The following is a 17,024-nucleotide window of genomic DNA, read 5'->3' on the forward strand; positions in this document are numbered from 1 at the left end:
TTCTTCCAAGTGACAGGGGACAGGACGAGAGGGAATGGCCTCAAGCTCCACCAGGGGAGGTTTAGGCTGGACATTAGGAAAATATTTTTCACCGAAGGGGTCATTGGGCACTGGAACAGGCTGCCTGGGAAGGTGGTTGAGTCACCTTCCCTGGAGGTGTTTAAGGCACGGGTGGACGAGGCACCAAGGGACATGGTTTAGTGTTTGATGGGGATGGTTGGACTCAATGATCTGGTGGGTCTCTTCCAACCTGGTGATTCTATGATAGACAAAGGAAATAAATGTTTAGATCTCATCTTTTGTTATCTGTGACAAACGTTCCAGACATCACTATACTGCAATGACTTGCTACTTTGGAAATTGAAGATTTTTAATGTTTGCTTATTCGACTCTCCCTTTTTTCTCTCTGACTCTGAGGAAGGATGTTCCTTGGCTAGTCTTTGTCACTGCTGATGTAGAGCTTGCGTGCTTCTCTATAAGAGAGATGTTAAATATCTATTTTTTTTTTCTCTTCCAGGTGAGCTGACTCAAATGGAAACAACATAATGGAATCTACAGACAATCAGGGCAGCAACAACAGGTAGGAATTCATTTGATGTAATTCTGGCTTCCCAGTTGCTGTTACAAATGTTGAGATTATTTTAAAAAACTACCTCTCCTCAGTAAAATAGTTGTAATGACTGAGTGGAAGCAGAACAGTTTCAAATCTAACATGCCATCTTTTACCAAAGAGTTGTTGCGTTTTGTAACTTGAATCTGTTTTCAAATGAACAGTGTTTGAGACTGGGTCTCAATGATATTTTCATGTGGATATGACGCTTAGGGACATGTTTTAGTGGTGGAGTGGACAGCATTAGATTAAGTAAGTGCTTTTTGCGATTTGCACAGGTAGGGTGTGCTGTTGGCAGTTAGCTTGGGTTCTGGAAAGTGCTAAGTTCAAGAAGCTTCTATAAATCAAGCCTGTTGAGAAGTGCTTAACTGAATCAGGGTCAACAGCAAGTTTTGCTGCCTCAGCCTTCTTCAGGCTTGCTGCCATTACTTACAGCACAGGGCTTCATTTACCTTGTTAAACTGGTTTTTGTGTGTGCTTATGTGTATGAGTTTCTGAATTTTGCTTGTTTTCCAGCTGTGCATTAGAGGCAGGAGTTTGGGGATAAGGTTAATTTATCTCCTTTCCCCCAAATATGTGGAGCCCTGGAAATTCTGTGTTTTATGTTTGTACCCTGGTTAGTTCCTTGACTATTGGTGGTGAAAGACACAAGAGTATCAAGCCCTTGTTAGATTTGTGTAGGGTTTGGGACTGCAGCCTCTGTTTTTCTATACAGGTAGCAAGGAGACACAGGGAAGAAGGGTGCTGACAGCTGGGGAGGCTTGTGGGGCTGAGAGGTTGTCCTGCTGGTCTGGGCCAGCAGAGCCTTTATGGTGCATGATCCTTGCCTTCTGGCCTGGTGCAGATGTCACCCTTGCAAATGAAAAGTCTGTCTGCAGCTGTGTCGGGCCAGGAATCACAGTATCCATTTGGCCCTTTCCACCTCCAAAAGTGGAGGACTCATCAGTGGCAATAAATGCCAGTGGTAAGATGGGTTTCTTGTCAACAGAGCTGGGAGAACACATTTTAATTAAAGGACAACAGTGACTCTTGAAGGCTGGAAGTAAGGGTGTGTGTCTGTTTAAAAAACCTGATGCAGTGCAATGCAATGACATGTTTTGAAAAGCTTTGGCCTACTTCTAGGTATATACAAATAAATGTTTTAATTTACAGAAAATATATTTCAGGAAAGGTTACTGGCTATGAATTTAATGATATTAATATAGCTTGGTATGTATTCCTTTTTCCTTGGTGTTCTCTGCTTGATTGTTTCACAATACTGTAAACTTCCAGAATTTATCCCACAAACTTAAGGGATTATCATATGTTTATTAGCATAATGTCATGTTACGTTTTTTCCATAGTGAAGGGATGCTGTATTCCCCTTTGAATAGTACCTAAATCACATTCGTTGAATAAAAGCTGGATACTGATTGCTGCTGTTAACATTTTGTTGTTGCTGATTTTTTTTTATGCTTCTTGAAAACAAAGATGTGAAAAGATTTCTTTAATGATACCACCCCCATGCATGCCCACTGAACCCCCCACCCCCCCAAATAGAATTATAACAGAAAGGGCACAGGAGCAATTAAATTTCATAGCAAGTGAAAAATAACTAATTTAAAGAATGGGTTCTTCATGCTCTGTGTAGCTGTGGAAAACTTTCAGTTGCTTCAGAAGGAATAAGTTGAACAGATGAACAAGGCTGGAGATAAAATATCATGTAATTACTTTGAAAATCTATGGGTGTGTGAGCTTAGTAGTACTGAACCAACACTCAGGTATGACAGGCATTGTTAGCGGTGCACAGAGAGGTACCAGTCTTCCTTCTTAGGAGTGCCAGACCCTGTTGTAAATGCTCTGAGTACTGGTTTTGGCAATGTAACAGCTTCTGCAGTTTATCTGAAAATGTTGTTGATTTATGCTTTAAACTTTAAACAGTTGGGGTTTTTTTCTTCTAAATCTCAGCTGCCTTTTGTTCAGCATGTCCAGATATGAATAGGTGTATGGCCAGGTGAGGCAGTGCTGCGAACATAATGTAAAATAATAATGTAAAAAATCACATAATGTACCCACATCCTGTGATTTGCCCCTGATGCCTGAGGTCAGTAGTCTGGCACTTTCAGGAATTGCCTGCACATCTTCATCTGGTTTTCTGTTGGATTTGCATTTCTATGCAGTATTTAAATCACAAGCTTTATCTCTGGAGAACCCCATTCTCATTTAACACATAGGTAGATAAGAATGGATCTTCTAAAATTAAAATGCTCATAAATAGCTTAAATACGGTAGGAAGCTTTTCCTGTTAGGTTTTTGAAAGGTATTGCTTTAGTAACCACGTTCACTTCAAGAGTGCCTTCCTGAGCTTATGAAGAGCTGAAGAGTATGAAAAGTGTGTTTTATTGATTCATTTTGTTTGTGTTTTACTTGCTGGAGACAGTTTCCTTCATGTACAATAGCCCTTTCAGAGACGAGGATCTGAAAAAGGGGAAACTTGCATCCCTGATTAGTGAATAAAAAAAGGCTAGAAAAGTTGCAGTCTGCTAATCTGAAGACAGATGTAAGGAAGGGGACTACAGTTGACAGGATATATTCTGACAGAAAGCTTTTTTTGAGGAAACACTGATTTGTCGGGCTTGAAATGTTCCATAGGAACTTAGAAGTTTTCATAAAATTTTCCAACAAAAACGACGTATTTTTGTTGTTAGGCTAGCTGGTGAGCCAGAATCCAGAGGCAGGGAACACAATGCCTCTGTTGTATGGCTGAAGCTTTAAAAGAAGCATCAGAACAGCATTTTCTTCATATGAAATGTTTGTGGCATAGGATTTCTGAGGCTTTATTCAGGGTATGATGTTCAATGATCTGCTTCCCCTCTTCTTTTCCTTAAGAATGGAAAGTGGCTGCTAGCACAGTACAGGAATTATTACTTATCTCTGTTAAGAGAAGCAGGCACTTGCCTGCTTTTGCTTTTTGGAAAACACCAGTAACTATGTGGAAGTGGGATATTTTAGAAAATCTGAAACGAATACTTACTAAAGTTTTGAGAGAGAGGAATGCTCAGTTTTGTTTTATTTTACAATTCCTTTTATCTTCAGCAAACTTCAGCTGCTGTTTTCCACCCATTACACTTCTAGTGTTTTTCACCTGTTCTTTCCCTGTAGATGTTTTCCTAGGAGCACAAAAAAACCCTGTAATTCAGCAGTAGGATGTTGTTCTATCATTGTGAGCAACGCTAGAGGAAGTCTAGTCCCAGTGTCCAGGTCTCCCTGTCTTTTCCTGCTTCAAGGCCTGATACTGTTTATCATCTCTTCCCACAGTTGGCAGGATCTTCTTCCACCTAAACTGTGCGATTAATATAGTTTAGTTTAGTGTATAGTTGTTTAGTTTAGTGTATAGTTTAGTTTAGTATAGTTTAGTTTAGTTTTGCTGCGGGTTCAAAGAATTTGAGTATTGATATTACTTACATACTCTTTTCAGGGGTTGTGTATACCATGACATTATGGTGACTTTTTTCATATATTTTTAACAGTTTATGTTGATCCACTTTTTTTTATTCACTGTTAAACCAAACTCGGTATGACACAAATTGGAGGCAGGGAAGAGACAATTAGGTAAAGAATACAATATATCAGGATTTAGATGTTTTAAGTAAGCTTAAGGTAACAATTTAGAGACACAGATGAGATTTCCTAGGGTGCTTGTCTTTACCCATCTCTTTGTTTTTCTACCGGCTTCGCGACTGTTCTGTAATACAGCAGGACCCCTTGAAGACAGAAGTTCACAAGTTATGAGGTACAGGGATTTGGAGATGAGTGGAAGGTAATGACTTCTGCTGTATTTGTTGCTTGGATGCTGCTTAATAAAGTAGACTTTCTGCCAGGTACAGCCATAGATACCAGGGCCTGTAGCATAGCGTCACCACTGTAGAGGTGTGTTGGACCATCACTGTGCTTTCCATGGCATTAATACTGTGGGAAGGCTCTGTTTAGGACCCACTTGGGATAGCTGTGCTACTTCTGCAAGAAGCCTTGCTGAGCTGTGAACTGAGAGGAGTGAGGTAGAGGCTTCAGGAACAAGGCCCAAACAGCTTGTGAACATTAAGTCCCTTTCTGCTCCAAGCAAATGTTTCAATCCTAGGGTAGGTCTCTCCGAAGGACTAACAGTGGTCCATGGGATGTGAGTGATATTAACGTTTCTTAATTTTTGAGTGCTTGCCTGTCCAAAAATAGTCACATCCTTTTCATCACAGTGTATCTGTGCTCAAGAGGTATGCGGAAATAATAATTTAAAAAAAAAAAAAAAAAAAAGCCAGCAGCTGTTTCTGTGCCACAGTTTTATTTGGCTACCCTTTAAATTTACCTGCAGGCTTGCGAGCTCTTCAGAGCTTCGGCAGAGGTTTCTGCTGTGTGCTTTGAAGAAATTGATGGTAGGGCAGTTCTTACCTGGCAGTGTGAAGTGGGGTTAGACTTTCTTTTACTGTCTTGGAGGGTTTCATAGGTATTTGTGAGATGAGTGCTGAAATACAGAAGCTGAATAATGTCATGGTGGCTTATCTCCTTCTGCCCCATCTCTTCAAAGTCCTTGTTCTCTTGGAAAGCCTCTGTGCTTCCAGTGCAGATGCCTCATCTGGGCACAGTCTTGTATACTTTGGATCAATGAAGAAGGCTTTGCCACAAAGCCCATACCCTGTTAAAGATGAATCCCTTTTCACACCACTGGAATCAAGAAGCACATGAACAACTGGTTTTAAGGGGGAGGGGAAACAGGCATTAAAAGCTGCTAGAAACTTCTGATGCAAACAAAGCATGTTGTTTGTGACATTTTTACCTGAAACTTAGCTGTTGTGGTAAATGTATGATTTTTTTTCCGTTATCTGTTGTTCTACCCGAAAGAACCAAGATGAATTTTATTTAATCTTCAGGGAGATAACATGAAATTGTGTTCATGATAACATGAAACATGGGGAAACCTCCAGTCTCAGCTATCTGGATTAAGAAAATTTATATGATTAGCTGGAGAGGGTTTTAAACAGAAAGCAGCTCTGCTTGTTATTTATCACTTTTCTTTGACATATTTTGCCACTGGAGAAGAGTGTCCATGTGTTAGCACATATCGAGACAAATGAAGCTACACTTGTAGCTGGTGTCGTCTTAGGCACTACTCTACCATCACACAAATTAAGCTGGTAAGGGGTCAGATTAATGCTTTAAAGAGGAGGAAAATGCATTTTGTGGTCAAAAGTGACTGAATACCATAGAGTCATGGAAGAGATGGGAGGACATAGGGAAGTGAAGTGGGTGGTGTTTTCTGATCCTAACCTTTGTTTCCACCTTACCAATTCTTTCCAACTTTGAAAGTGCTCATATGACCTAGAGAACATCCTTCTCCTGCCCAATTTAAGCATGCCTAAACCAGAATAAAACCCTCATGTGTTGCATAATTCTATCCACATATGTTAGGGGGTCCTTAATTGTTTTCACTATAATCTCCCCTTCTCGCATCCTAAGGAAGAGGTAGCAGTGATCTCTTGCTGCTTGTTCATCCTGAAACTATCTAATACAAATTTAATTGCATTCAGTATCATATTCAAGATGCTGGCTTCTTCCATAACTACATGATTGTGTACACAGTGGTATCTCTTGTTAAAGCTTCGAGTTGTTGAGACATATTTAAACCTTGGAGCATAGAGCAAATCGAAGACTGCTGCATGCACTGAGTGTGTGTGTATATAGATATATAAATAAAAAGTTGGCTTACTGTGTTTCATTGCATGAAATTTTAAATGTCATGATATTAGATGATGTATGGTTGGACTCGATGATCCGGTGGGTCTCTTCCAACCTGGTTATTCTGTGTGATTCTGTGTGCGTATGTCCGTCCACAGTGCCGAATGGAACCTGCTACCAGCCAGAAGACAACACAGTCCTTAAAATATCCTGAGCAGCATATCTGTGCAGCCTGTACAAACAAAAGCTTTATTTAGTGTTGGAGATGAGGAAGAAGTCTAGAAGTATGGATTTTATTAAGTTTTCTTGAATAGTGAATGGGTTGCAGCCTGGTTAAGTGCAGGCAAATGGTTCAAAATATCCCATTCTTCTCTGTTAGTCTCTTCATACTGGACTGAAGCATCCAGGCATGTTTTCAGAAAGTCTGAAGCTGGCCTCATAGAAAGGAAACTGACCCTTTTATTTAATGATTTTTCTGGATGTTGTACATCTGAAAATGTAGTCTGGGCTGCAGGCCCTGGTCCAAATTAATTTCTAGGTAAGTAGAAGATTTGATATCCTGATACAGCTTTGGGAGTGTGGAGTAGCATTCCCTCTGCCTGGGAAGTTGGGATGGAGTTAGTTGAAGTGTAGGTCATGGAGAAAGAAATGCTGAATATCATCTATATTAAAGGATTTCTACAGGGTAGACATCAAGTAATTTGTTTGCCTGCTTTGTACATCCACTTAGCCATCTATACAACATGAACGTGTTGCTGTGTTTAGCAATATTTGGTGGCAGCTTTGATTCAAGTGCAAAATCTCTTGTAACATGTAGAAAACAGTTACAGCCTCTGTGACTAGCTATGGAAACACCAGTTAGTATGTTCTCAGGGAGGTGTGGATTCCAGAGGTCTTAGCAAGATGTGGGAACTGTGGGGTAGACAAAAGTGTCCTTCCTCATGTTGGTATTCTGCATTTGCAGCACTGGATGTGCAGAGTGTTCAACTTAGTATAGCAGTGAATTTTTGTTTCTTTGCTTAAACAGCGGAATAATATGTTGGAGGAACCATAAATTCAACTTGGTAGAGCTCTCTTCCTATCAATAGTTTGCAAATCTTCAGAAGTACTGATCTAGATAGGTATAGGGAGAAAACCCCTAAACTTTAAGATAAAGCTTTGAGATAGAGGCATGGATTTCAACTCACTTCCTTTCTTTGGGCAGTATCTCTGCTTTTAAAAATGAGAGTTTTCTTATTGCTTGCATGAAAGATATACATGATAAACGAATTCTTATTACTTTACTTAAAATTAAGTAGCTATTCAAATAATTAAATGCCTCCCTTTCCTTATCCCCTATTTTCTAACTTCTGACTTTGCAGAAGATAATTATATATATAGCTCTCTGGGGCAAGTAGGATCTTTGTGTTTGCTTGGAAATCCCCTCCAAAATATTGGCTGGATATGCAGTTTTGCTGCTGGTATTAGCATGTTTAATTATCAGTGCTTTTGTTTACACTTAGAACTTTCTAGCAGCAGTTAAATATATTCTCTTCTCTGAAGGTGTCAGACTCTCAGCATTATTATTTTCCACTGCTTTTCATAGGAAGAATAATCAAGTCCCTTGGAGTGATGCGTGAGCTTGAGAGAGGATGTGGGATTTCTTTTTTTAAGTAATGATTTAAAATGTAGCACGCATTTTGGAAGCTGCAGTTACTCTTATTTTGGTTTTGGTAAGATACATTGTATTGAATCCCAGGCTTTGCCTTGAAGGCAGGCTGATTGTCCTAGTCAACAAGATGAACAGGAGCCATCAGTGTGCCCTTGTAGAAAACATAGCCTAGTCTGCATTAGCTAGACTCCCCTTTGTCTGATGCTGGGGGAGATCATGCTGCCTAGCAGAGGAAAGACACTGAGATGACAAGGGAAATACAGTGCAGAAATATCAGGATAAACAGGCTGGAGCGCACAAAGTACAGGAGAAGCCAAGAGAGCTGAGTTTGATTTCCTAGGCAAGAAAGCATTCAGAGGGGTCTGTTGCTACTTGGTGAACATAAAGAGTAGGGAGGAGCAGACTTCTGTCAGACATGAACAGTGAAAGAATGGGAGGCAACAGATGCATTTTGCAACACAGGAAATTACAAGTGGATCATAAGAGCAGGGCCCAGAGAGGTTGTACGTTCTCCATTCTCAATACAACTTAAATCAAGTTGATTGTGCTTTCAGGGCAGAAGTTGCATTAACTGATGTCTGGGTATCTCAGGCACCTAAATTATTCTGATTCTGTCTTGCAAAATTAAAAAAAAAAGGGGGGGGAGGGACCCAAACCTGCCCTGCCCCCCAAGCTTTTTAAGAACTGTTGCCAATTTCTATTTTATTTTGAAATATTTATTTAAGAAGCTTCAGTTTCTTGTGTCCTCAAGTGACAATTTGGCTATCTTCAGTCTCTCTTCCTTCCCTCACCACTATCTAATAACTCATCAAAATGTGACAGTTGAATAGGAGAGACCAGCAATGGTTCAAAGGCTGGGGTACTCATCTGGGAGTCGAAACTTTTTTTTTTTTTAAAGGCTGCGGGAAGGGGAGATATTTCACCTGAGATGAATTAAACATTTTTGAATCCAGCTCAGCAGTGGTAGTCCCCACAGTAGTGTTTTGGGTTTTTTTTCACTGTAAAGTGCTGAAACCCTCCTGCTTAAGCTGCTTTCCTAACAGCAAAGGCATGAACATCGCATATCTGCATAGCATTCCTGCCTCACTATTGCTTTCTTTGTTCATTTGGCGCTTTCGTGGCAGAAAAGGGGCTTAAGGGTAGAGTGTGTTTCCCTGGGATTGTGTCTTATCTGAAAATCTCCTCATATGAAAATCAATTAGTTCAGCTTCAACAAAATAAAAATAAAAAGCAGCAAAAAGCCTCCTCCAGGTTATGACACAACTGAAGGCAAAAGCAAGAGGTTGTAGACAAGAATGTTCTATCTTGTTTTTCTGTAGTACCTCAGAGAAGAGTTTTTACCATGTGTGGTATGTACATATTGCAACCTGGCTGAAAGTTCTCATAGTCACTGGTATGAAGTTATCAGTGCTAAGAGCCTGAATTAGACTTATACAGAAAAGAGAGATGCTCTGCTCCCATCTTGACAGAGGACTAGTATTTCTACAGTGCTTTGAATTTATAAAGTGCTGCAAAAAAAGAAGTAGTGGCTATCAGCGTTAGCAACTCTAATACTAGTCGGTAGTTTACCTATTTGAAGATGCCCCCTGCAATCCAGGATGCTTGTCTTCCCTTCTATGCTTTTCTCTTGGCCACCTGGTTGATGCCGGGCAAGTCATAGCACCCATCTTCCATACCCTGTTTGTAACCGTGAGATTGATACTAGTCTCTTTGGAGCTGCCCTTTTAAATAAGTGTTGTATGAGGATTTAATGTTAATCTAGTTATGTCCCTTCCACTGGACATACACAGTAATCGTTTCTTGCTGCCTTCTGTACAGTCTCATTTACACAAGAAATTTGCACTAAATAGCTACTTCTGCAAGCTTAGTTTTGCGCTAAAAAGTGTGTACGCTAGTGGGTGAGTGTGTAAGTGTGAAATGTGTGCTTTGTTGGGAGTCAAGGGTTCTGTGCTACAGTTACTGTTTCTGGTGATGAGTGTCTGCTGCCTGGATAACTTCTGTTATTATTTTGTCCAGATCTCCTGGGTTTCCTTAGTTGATGTGAAATTGTCATCTTGTCTTCAGAGATGATAGTGGTTTTACCAGCATTTTTAGGATTTCAAAGAATTTCACAGAATCCTGGGTGTGGGTTTTGGTTTTGTTTGTGTGATTTTTATTTAAGTTTTTGAGGGTATTTTTTTGATTTCATAATAGGAATTGTCCATCATCAAGGTGACACCTCAAATCCCCAGTCACTTATGAGCATTGAGTCCATGATTATCTGATTTAACAATAGCATTATCTGTTTACTTTATAATTGGAACTACTTGTTCTGTTGTGGCTTTCTATTTAGAATCTTTTGGGTTCGGGTAAAGACAAGGAACGGGGGAAAACACACAAATGCTTTCTGATAATTTTTATATTTTTAGCTATTACAATTATATGCTTGTAGGAGCTTTATATGATTAGCCTTTTAAAATTGTAATTTATCATATGCTGTGACTCGGTTGTAAAACTGTGGTATCTGCTGAGTACTTCGACAGAAGTTGTGCTTTAAAACAGAAAATTAGGAGGACTGTAATGTTGTGGCAGTGTTAGAAATCTCAGCTGTATAGTCTGCTGAGAAAAGTTGAAGGGATCTTAGATAAATGCTTTTGCCTGACGAAGGCTTGGTTAATTACTGGTTGAAAGGAGTTGCAGGAGTCGTTTGTTTTTATAATTGTGCCAAGGAACACCCAGAGCAAAGGACAGGTATTGCTGCTTTCTGAGTGAGTCTGCAAACTGCGTCAGGACTTGAGCCCAGAAGAAATTGCATAACAATTTTTTTTATTATTATTATTTTTCTTAGCCTGCAGTTTCAAGTCTGGATACCTGCAGTTTCAGTAGTACACTCTGGTTTCATCTGCGACAGATGTGTGGCCAGATGGGATCCACGTTTATACCTGGGTTCTGTATTTGTTTGGAAATTGTTGACAACTACGTGAGCCATTTTCTTTTCTTTCTCTACACAACTAAACAAAAAAAGTCCCACGGCACTTGGGATGCGACAAATGGCAGAGAGCTGCTACTGGAAGTAGCAACCGCAGCCACCCGTGATCTTTAAGGTCCCTTCCAACCCAAACCGTTCTGTGATTCTACGGAGAGTGTTTCCCCCCGGCCCAGGCGGCGCCTCGGGAGAGAGTGGGATGTGGGAGCCCTCGGGATGCGACAAAAGGCAGGGAGCCAGCACTGGGAGTATCAACCGCAGCCACTCGTGATCTTTACGGTTCCTTCCAACCCCAACCTTTCTGCGATTCTCACGCGTGGATGGAGGGGGCCCGGGCTGCGCCTCCGAGCGGGATGCGGGACCCGCTTCCCCCGCCGGGCAGCCCCGGGAGCCGCCCGCCCCCCGCCGCCGCCCGGGGGAGGGCGCTGAGCCCGGATGTCGATCGCGGCGGGTGTCACCGGCCCTGCGCCTGCCCGCCCGCGCGGGGGAAGCGGGGGCTCCGTGACGGGGCGGGGGGGGGGGCTCGGCCGCGGGCGCCGGGAGCCGGCGGGGGTAGGGAGGGAGCATCAAATGGGAGAGAAGATTCTGGCAGCCGGCTAGAGCCTGGACAGCCGGGTAGGGAGCTCATGGATAGAGGACGCTCGGCGGAATAAACTTCGCGATGGCTGCCCAGTCGAGGTACGGCGTTAAATAACTTGGGTCGCTGTCGGTGGGTTGCGTTGAGGCCGTTTCGCGGTCCGGTGTGGTTCGTGATGCCCTCGCTCCTTCCCGGGCACGGTTCGCTCTTGGTTTTTACGTCTGCGCCCACGTCCTGGATAACTTCTGTTCGTGGACTTTATTCACTGAAGCGCCCACCGCCTCCTCTCGTCGTAAACTTTATTTTATCGGGAGAAACGGTAGTAACAGCGTTACCGTGGTAGTTCCCTGTCAAATCTCTCCCTATCCGACAAGTTAGCACCGCTTTAAAACCGATTTTCTTCTCCTTTGTGGTCTCGTCTGTTATTTGTTTGGGGTTTTTTACCCTCTCTGTAACCTGCACGGTGTAAACAAGTTTCTGTGATTGCTCGCAGCAAGGTTTAAAAGGCACCCGGTTTGTATTTGGTTGGGCTGGGGCTGCCTGTGTGAAATGGAAGCGGGTCGCGTCTGCCTGTGTGCAGAGCTGGGTAGATGAGAGGGTAGAAAATGGTTGTAGAGGAGAGTATGAAAAAGAATAATCCGAAGTAGTTGCTGTCAGGGAGCAAAACTGAAGCAAATATACCAGTTTTGGCTAAATCCTTTGACTGTGTTTTTATAGAAACGGCTTCTCGCCAGCCGGGGTTGGGGGTGGGGGGTGCATCCTGTCTAAAGTGAATTTCACACTCAGCATGGGGGAGGCAGCTTTCCTTAAGTCATAGCACTTGATGAAGCAGCGCTATTTAAAGCACCTATTAAATGCCTTTTAGCTTTTGCAGTGCTTAAATGGGCATTTCAGAAATGCCGAAGAGAGAAACTCCTCTTTTTCTTCTTTAGTCCCATACCAAGCGGTCACCCTGCTCCCCTTTCCTTCAGACGGTCAAAGAAAAATTAAAAATGGTGGCAAATCCTATGCAGAAGTTTGGCACTCGCAGTGTCTTTTCACAGTGGTGTTTTTCTGCAGGTTTGAAGCCGAGAGCCGGCTTTAAATTACAAGCTGCAAAATGACAGAGCCCTTGAGGTTTAGGGAGGAAGGAGGGGGAAGATTGATTGCTTCATTAGCAACTGAACTCTTCCCTAGGTCCGACTGCCTGCTCTCTCTCCCTGTGTGGGGAGACTGAGAGTACTTAACAAAGAGGCAAAGGTTTAATTTTTCAGCATCTTTTTTTCCTTTGCATGGTCACTTATTCGTGTGATTTACTGGCCTGCATTATCAGTGGGTTGCTTTAATAGGCCGGCATGCTAAAAGAGGATACAGCATAAATCTTAATGCTGCTGGCTGGCGTCGCAGCCTGGCTTGGCTCCAAGGCCAGGGACATACTTGATGTCTTGGAGGTCGCACAGCCATTTTCTTGGGTGGCAGGAGGGCACATGAGAGAACACTAGCCCGCAGCCTCAGCAAACTGGCCAAGAAAGGGCGCGGCTGGCACTGGGATCTGCGAACAACATCCATATCCTGTAAGGTGAATAGCTTAGAGAATGAAGTTTTATACATTCAGTGGCTCAAAGTGAAACAGAGGAAAATGGACCAAGGGTTGAGTAATGCAGGGCAAGTAAAAGGACCGCTCCTCACACCTGCCATGGGCATGGAGGCAACACGTGCACCTGTCATTCTGTACATTGTATTCGCTCCTCCATCATTTGTATTTGCTTTTGCTTTTATTAGGACGCAGTGATGTGCTCAACCTGTAAAACTGTGCCAGGGCATTTGTCTAGTGAATAGGAAGATAATATCTGTATGCTTTAAGATCACTGTTAAAGTCTCTGGTTATTGCTTATTCTAAGACATTTGAAAGAAAGTAGGAGTGAATATGACCGGCAGAAATTAATTTTTTGCAGAAGAGAGAGATTGTATTTGCCAAAAAGCCTAGTGAAGGATGAATTCATATTCACGATAAATAATTAAAGTTATACTGCATGGAACAGTGAGGCCACGTGTCTCCAGAGTTCGTTTGCCAAAACACGTCAGAGGGTTTACTCTGCTAGGTAGCTGACAAAAGATGTGGGTGAGCTTTTTGTGTTGATTTCTTCTTTGTAAAAAATACAATCAATATCTGCAAGCTCAGTAAACTACTAATGAGGTGGTATGATACAGAGCACCGTAGTGTTTTGCATGTCACTCTGTATGTGGCCTTCTGGCAGTCCTCCATCTGCTTGTGTTTGCTCTTTCTCGCATGCTGTGTGTTTAAGCTAGTGGAAGGGATGTGACATTGGGGACGATATTGTTTGGTAACAAGAAAATCCCGCATCTTTTCTTCAGCTTCAGCGATGTGATTCTGGGCAATTCACCTAGCACTGTTTTGAAAGGTGGAAGGAGTAAGGTGTGTAAGGGGATAAAATGTGCCTGTTGTGGCTCTTCAGTGTTTTAAAAACTGCCATAGTGATGACTGAGACACCGATGCACCAATGGATGCTGTAACCTTTTTAAAAATATTAAAGGTTAAGAAATGATTATGTGATGAGTTGCATATGATCTTTTTCAGCTGTTTGAGAATGATCAGTTTCTACTGATACCTACTGTAAATAGCTTGTATCTAGAGCCATTAGGTGGAGAAACTATCCTCCAGTTAGTGTTGTTTTGTGTATAATATAGATTTTCTTTTTTTTAAGTTGCTAGCTGAGCTGTAGGTTTGCAGCTGTAGTTTTCTATGCACTCGCTTCTGGAATGCGTGGATGATCTGATGCCTGTGGTGTCCCCAGGCAACAGGGCTTGTGTCAGGTTTTTATGGTATATTCAGGAACGTGTGAGCAGGAGCAGAATTAGTCTGAAAGAGGACAAGTTTACTTTCTAGTTAAATGTGGGTGTGATGTTCATTACATGCTGCTTGGCTGTTTTGAGATATGTCAGGACCCCTGGGAGGTGTGTAGGACAGAGTGGCTTCTGCACTCGCTACTGGCTACTACCAGCAATCAGTGAGGCATGTGGATGTGGCTCCTTCACTGAGTGGCAGAACCTGTCTCTCTTCTACTGCTTCATTCTTCACTAAAATGTGTGCGCATTTGCAGTCATCACAAGCTGAGAACCTTTAGATTATTAGCTGCTTTTCTGAAGTTGTAGATTGCTTTTGTAAGGCTGGTTGGGATAATTTTAAATTGTCTGTAGACCCTGTTGGTTATGCTTATTTTAGTTAAAATTGGTGGAAAAATAAATACTTTCTTGGTATGGATGCTAGGTAATTCCAGTTGTCACTTGACCTGCCTTTCAAAGTGGTCATGATTAGTTTGATTGCAGGTATGCATGATGAGTGCAATTTCCTAACCTTTGTACGCAGGTGAATACAGTAGCAGTTAGAGCAACATGAAATCTGAGTGTTGTGCTGTCATCCCAGCTAAGCTAACCTTGCTCTTTTTCCTGAGTCAGCTCTGCAGGGAAGGGTAATGATGGACAGCAGTCTGAGAAGCCTTCTATTTCCACCTGCTAAAGCCAAGTCATACCAGTTAAACACAGAAGAGTCTTGAAATGAGGCTGTACTGCTCATTTTGGTGGAAAATAAAGGTGATGCTATGCAGAAATGAAATGTGGCTGTATCTGCATTTAAAACATAGTAAATGCAGCAAACCAGTTCCTTCTATGATGAATAATGCTGGGGCTTTTTTCCCTGAGGAGGAGCTATATTGAATGATGCCGTTTGATTTCATTCTGTGGTGTTTCACAACTTATTTCATTTGTGAGGCCTGTTGATACTGGCATATGCCAGTATTGGAGATGCCGCATTCCAGTCAGCTGATGTACGTGAAGAAGGGTTGAAACAATGGGGTTTACTTATTTGTTGAAAGCCAGAACAGCCTGTGAACCCCCATTGCTTTTGCTTGTACACCACTACTAGCCCTGCTTTTAGAAATACAACCCTGTTTTCTCCAGAACAAAATGCACAGATGATCCATGGCGTGTTTTGTGGGCTGCTGGGGATTTTCAATTCACAGTTCCTTATTGTCTAGACTTTCTGAGCCTGGAGTTTATTGCTTTGGAGCTGGCCTGCAGCTGTAGCCCCCTACTCCAAGAAGAGGTACTCACAGGGAAGTGGATTTGCTGGGTTTGCGTGGGTTTTTTGTTGTTGTTTTTTTTTGTGTGTGTATGTTATGGTGTTTTTTGGGGATTTTTTTTTGTTTGGTTTTGCTCGATTTTTTGCTGTGGGAGTTCCAAGTTGTAATAGCCCTTGAAAACTCTGAATACTGTTGTGGAATACCTGAGCCAGTATAGAAAGGAATTTTTCCTTAGGTCACATAATTTTCCTGGGTTTGATGTGTATTGCAGAGAGAAGCATTTTCTCACTGCTTTTTAGAAGAAAGTAATTTGCTAGTTAACAGCAAGATGCAGCATGAATAGCAGGAAACAAGCTTTTAATGAACTGCATAAATTCTCAGTGCTTTCCTTCTGAGCGTAGTCATGGTGAATGATGGTATGAAGCTTTTAAATGCCTTTTAAAATATAATAGAAAAGCTGTCTCAGTAAAGTACATAGGAATGCTACGAAGACATTCTTTGTGAGGTAGACTACAGTGAAGTGAGGAAGACATCTCTACCAAGCACAGGGTGTCTTCCTAAGGCCTGGTTCTGGCACAACGAACTTGGGAGCGCAGAGGCTGGTTCACTGCCTAGCTTGCCAGCAACATGATGAGAGTTACTTTAATTCAGAGATGCCTGAGCCTCAAAAAAATGGGAATGTACTCATCCTGTTCAGGCTTGAACACAATATGGAGATTTTTCTTCTCCCCCTGTGGTATATCATAGCGAAAAATGTACTGTCTGTGTTATGTTTTGCAGTTTTGGCTGCTGCAGTTCATCTGTGTCCATGATAAAAATGAGAAGACAAATGTAGCACTGGCTGGGGTGGAACAACTGGCTGGGGCAGATATTGCTCCAAAATGCAGCTATCATAGGTGGATTAAGACAGAGCTGCATTGCTCCAGCAGGATGTTTTTACTGGGAACAGATAAGAGCTACTGCATGTGCTGTGAGCAGATCTTCCACAGCTGCATTATTCACAGACAGTTAGGGGAAGAGAAGTTGCATTCTAGATCTATGCAGAATCGAGTGGCTGTGGAAAGTGGTAAGAGGCAAAATCCTTTCCACCTGTGTTTCCTCTCAGCTGTGAATACTGTTTTGTGCAGAAGTAGCCCCCAGCTCTCTTCGACACGGCTGAGGAGTAGAAATTGTTAATCACCTTAATTTACTGCTCAGATTTTAAAACGTGCATTTCTTTTGCTGTCTTATTCTTGTAGTGAAGGGAGAGGTGTAAGGAAGGGAGGGGGAAAAGGTAGGTGTGTGCACACACAGCTGCATTTGAGGAGGTGCTCTGCCAATGTTAACACTGTTTCAGCATTGTCAAGCTGAGTTGTCAGGTAGGTTTCGATAGGCAACCTTCATCATGGGTGCCATATGCACCGTGAAGACGTTTGTCTTCTGATTAGTTTAGGCAT

The 17,024-nt window shown here is 42.1% G+C and overlaps 1 protein-coding gene across 3 annotated transcripts in view; it reads left to right on the forward strand.

Moving 5' to 3' along the window:
• Positions 1-512: 512 nt before the first annotated feature.
• The window catches only part of AFF1 (ALF transcription elongation factor 1), a 106,625-nt gene continuing 90,113 nt past the window's right edge, over positions 513-17,024 (forward strand). For 2 of the 3 annotated variants that reach the window (XM_069855359.1, XM_069855360.1), the window contains exon 1: positions 513-580. In XM_069855359.1, coding sequence (XP_069711460.1) covers positions 546-580 — 35 coding nt within the window. In that variant the 5' untranslated portion in view covers positions 513-545. Of the gene's footprint in view, positions 581-11,468; positions 11,611-17,024 lie in introns of those variants that run through there. The other variant, XM_069855361.1, reaches the window with a different exon arrangement.

This window comes from Phaenicophaeus curvirostris, chromosome 4 (genome assembly GCF_032191515.1).
Source record: "Phaenicophaeus curvirostris isolate KB17595 chromosome 4, BPBGC_Pcur_1.0, whole genome shotgun sequence".
Classification (NCBI taxonomy): Eukaryota; Metazoa; Chordata; class Aves; order Cuculiformes; family Cuculidae; genus Phaenicophaeus; species Phaenicophaeus curvirostris.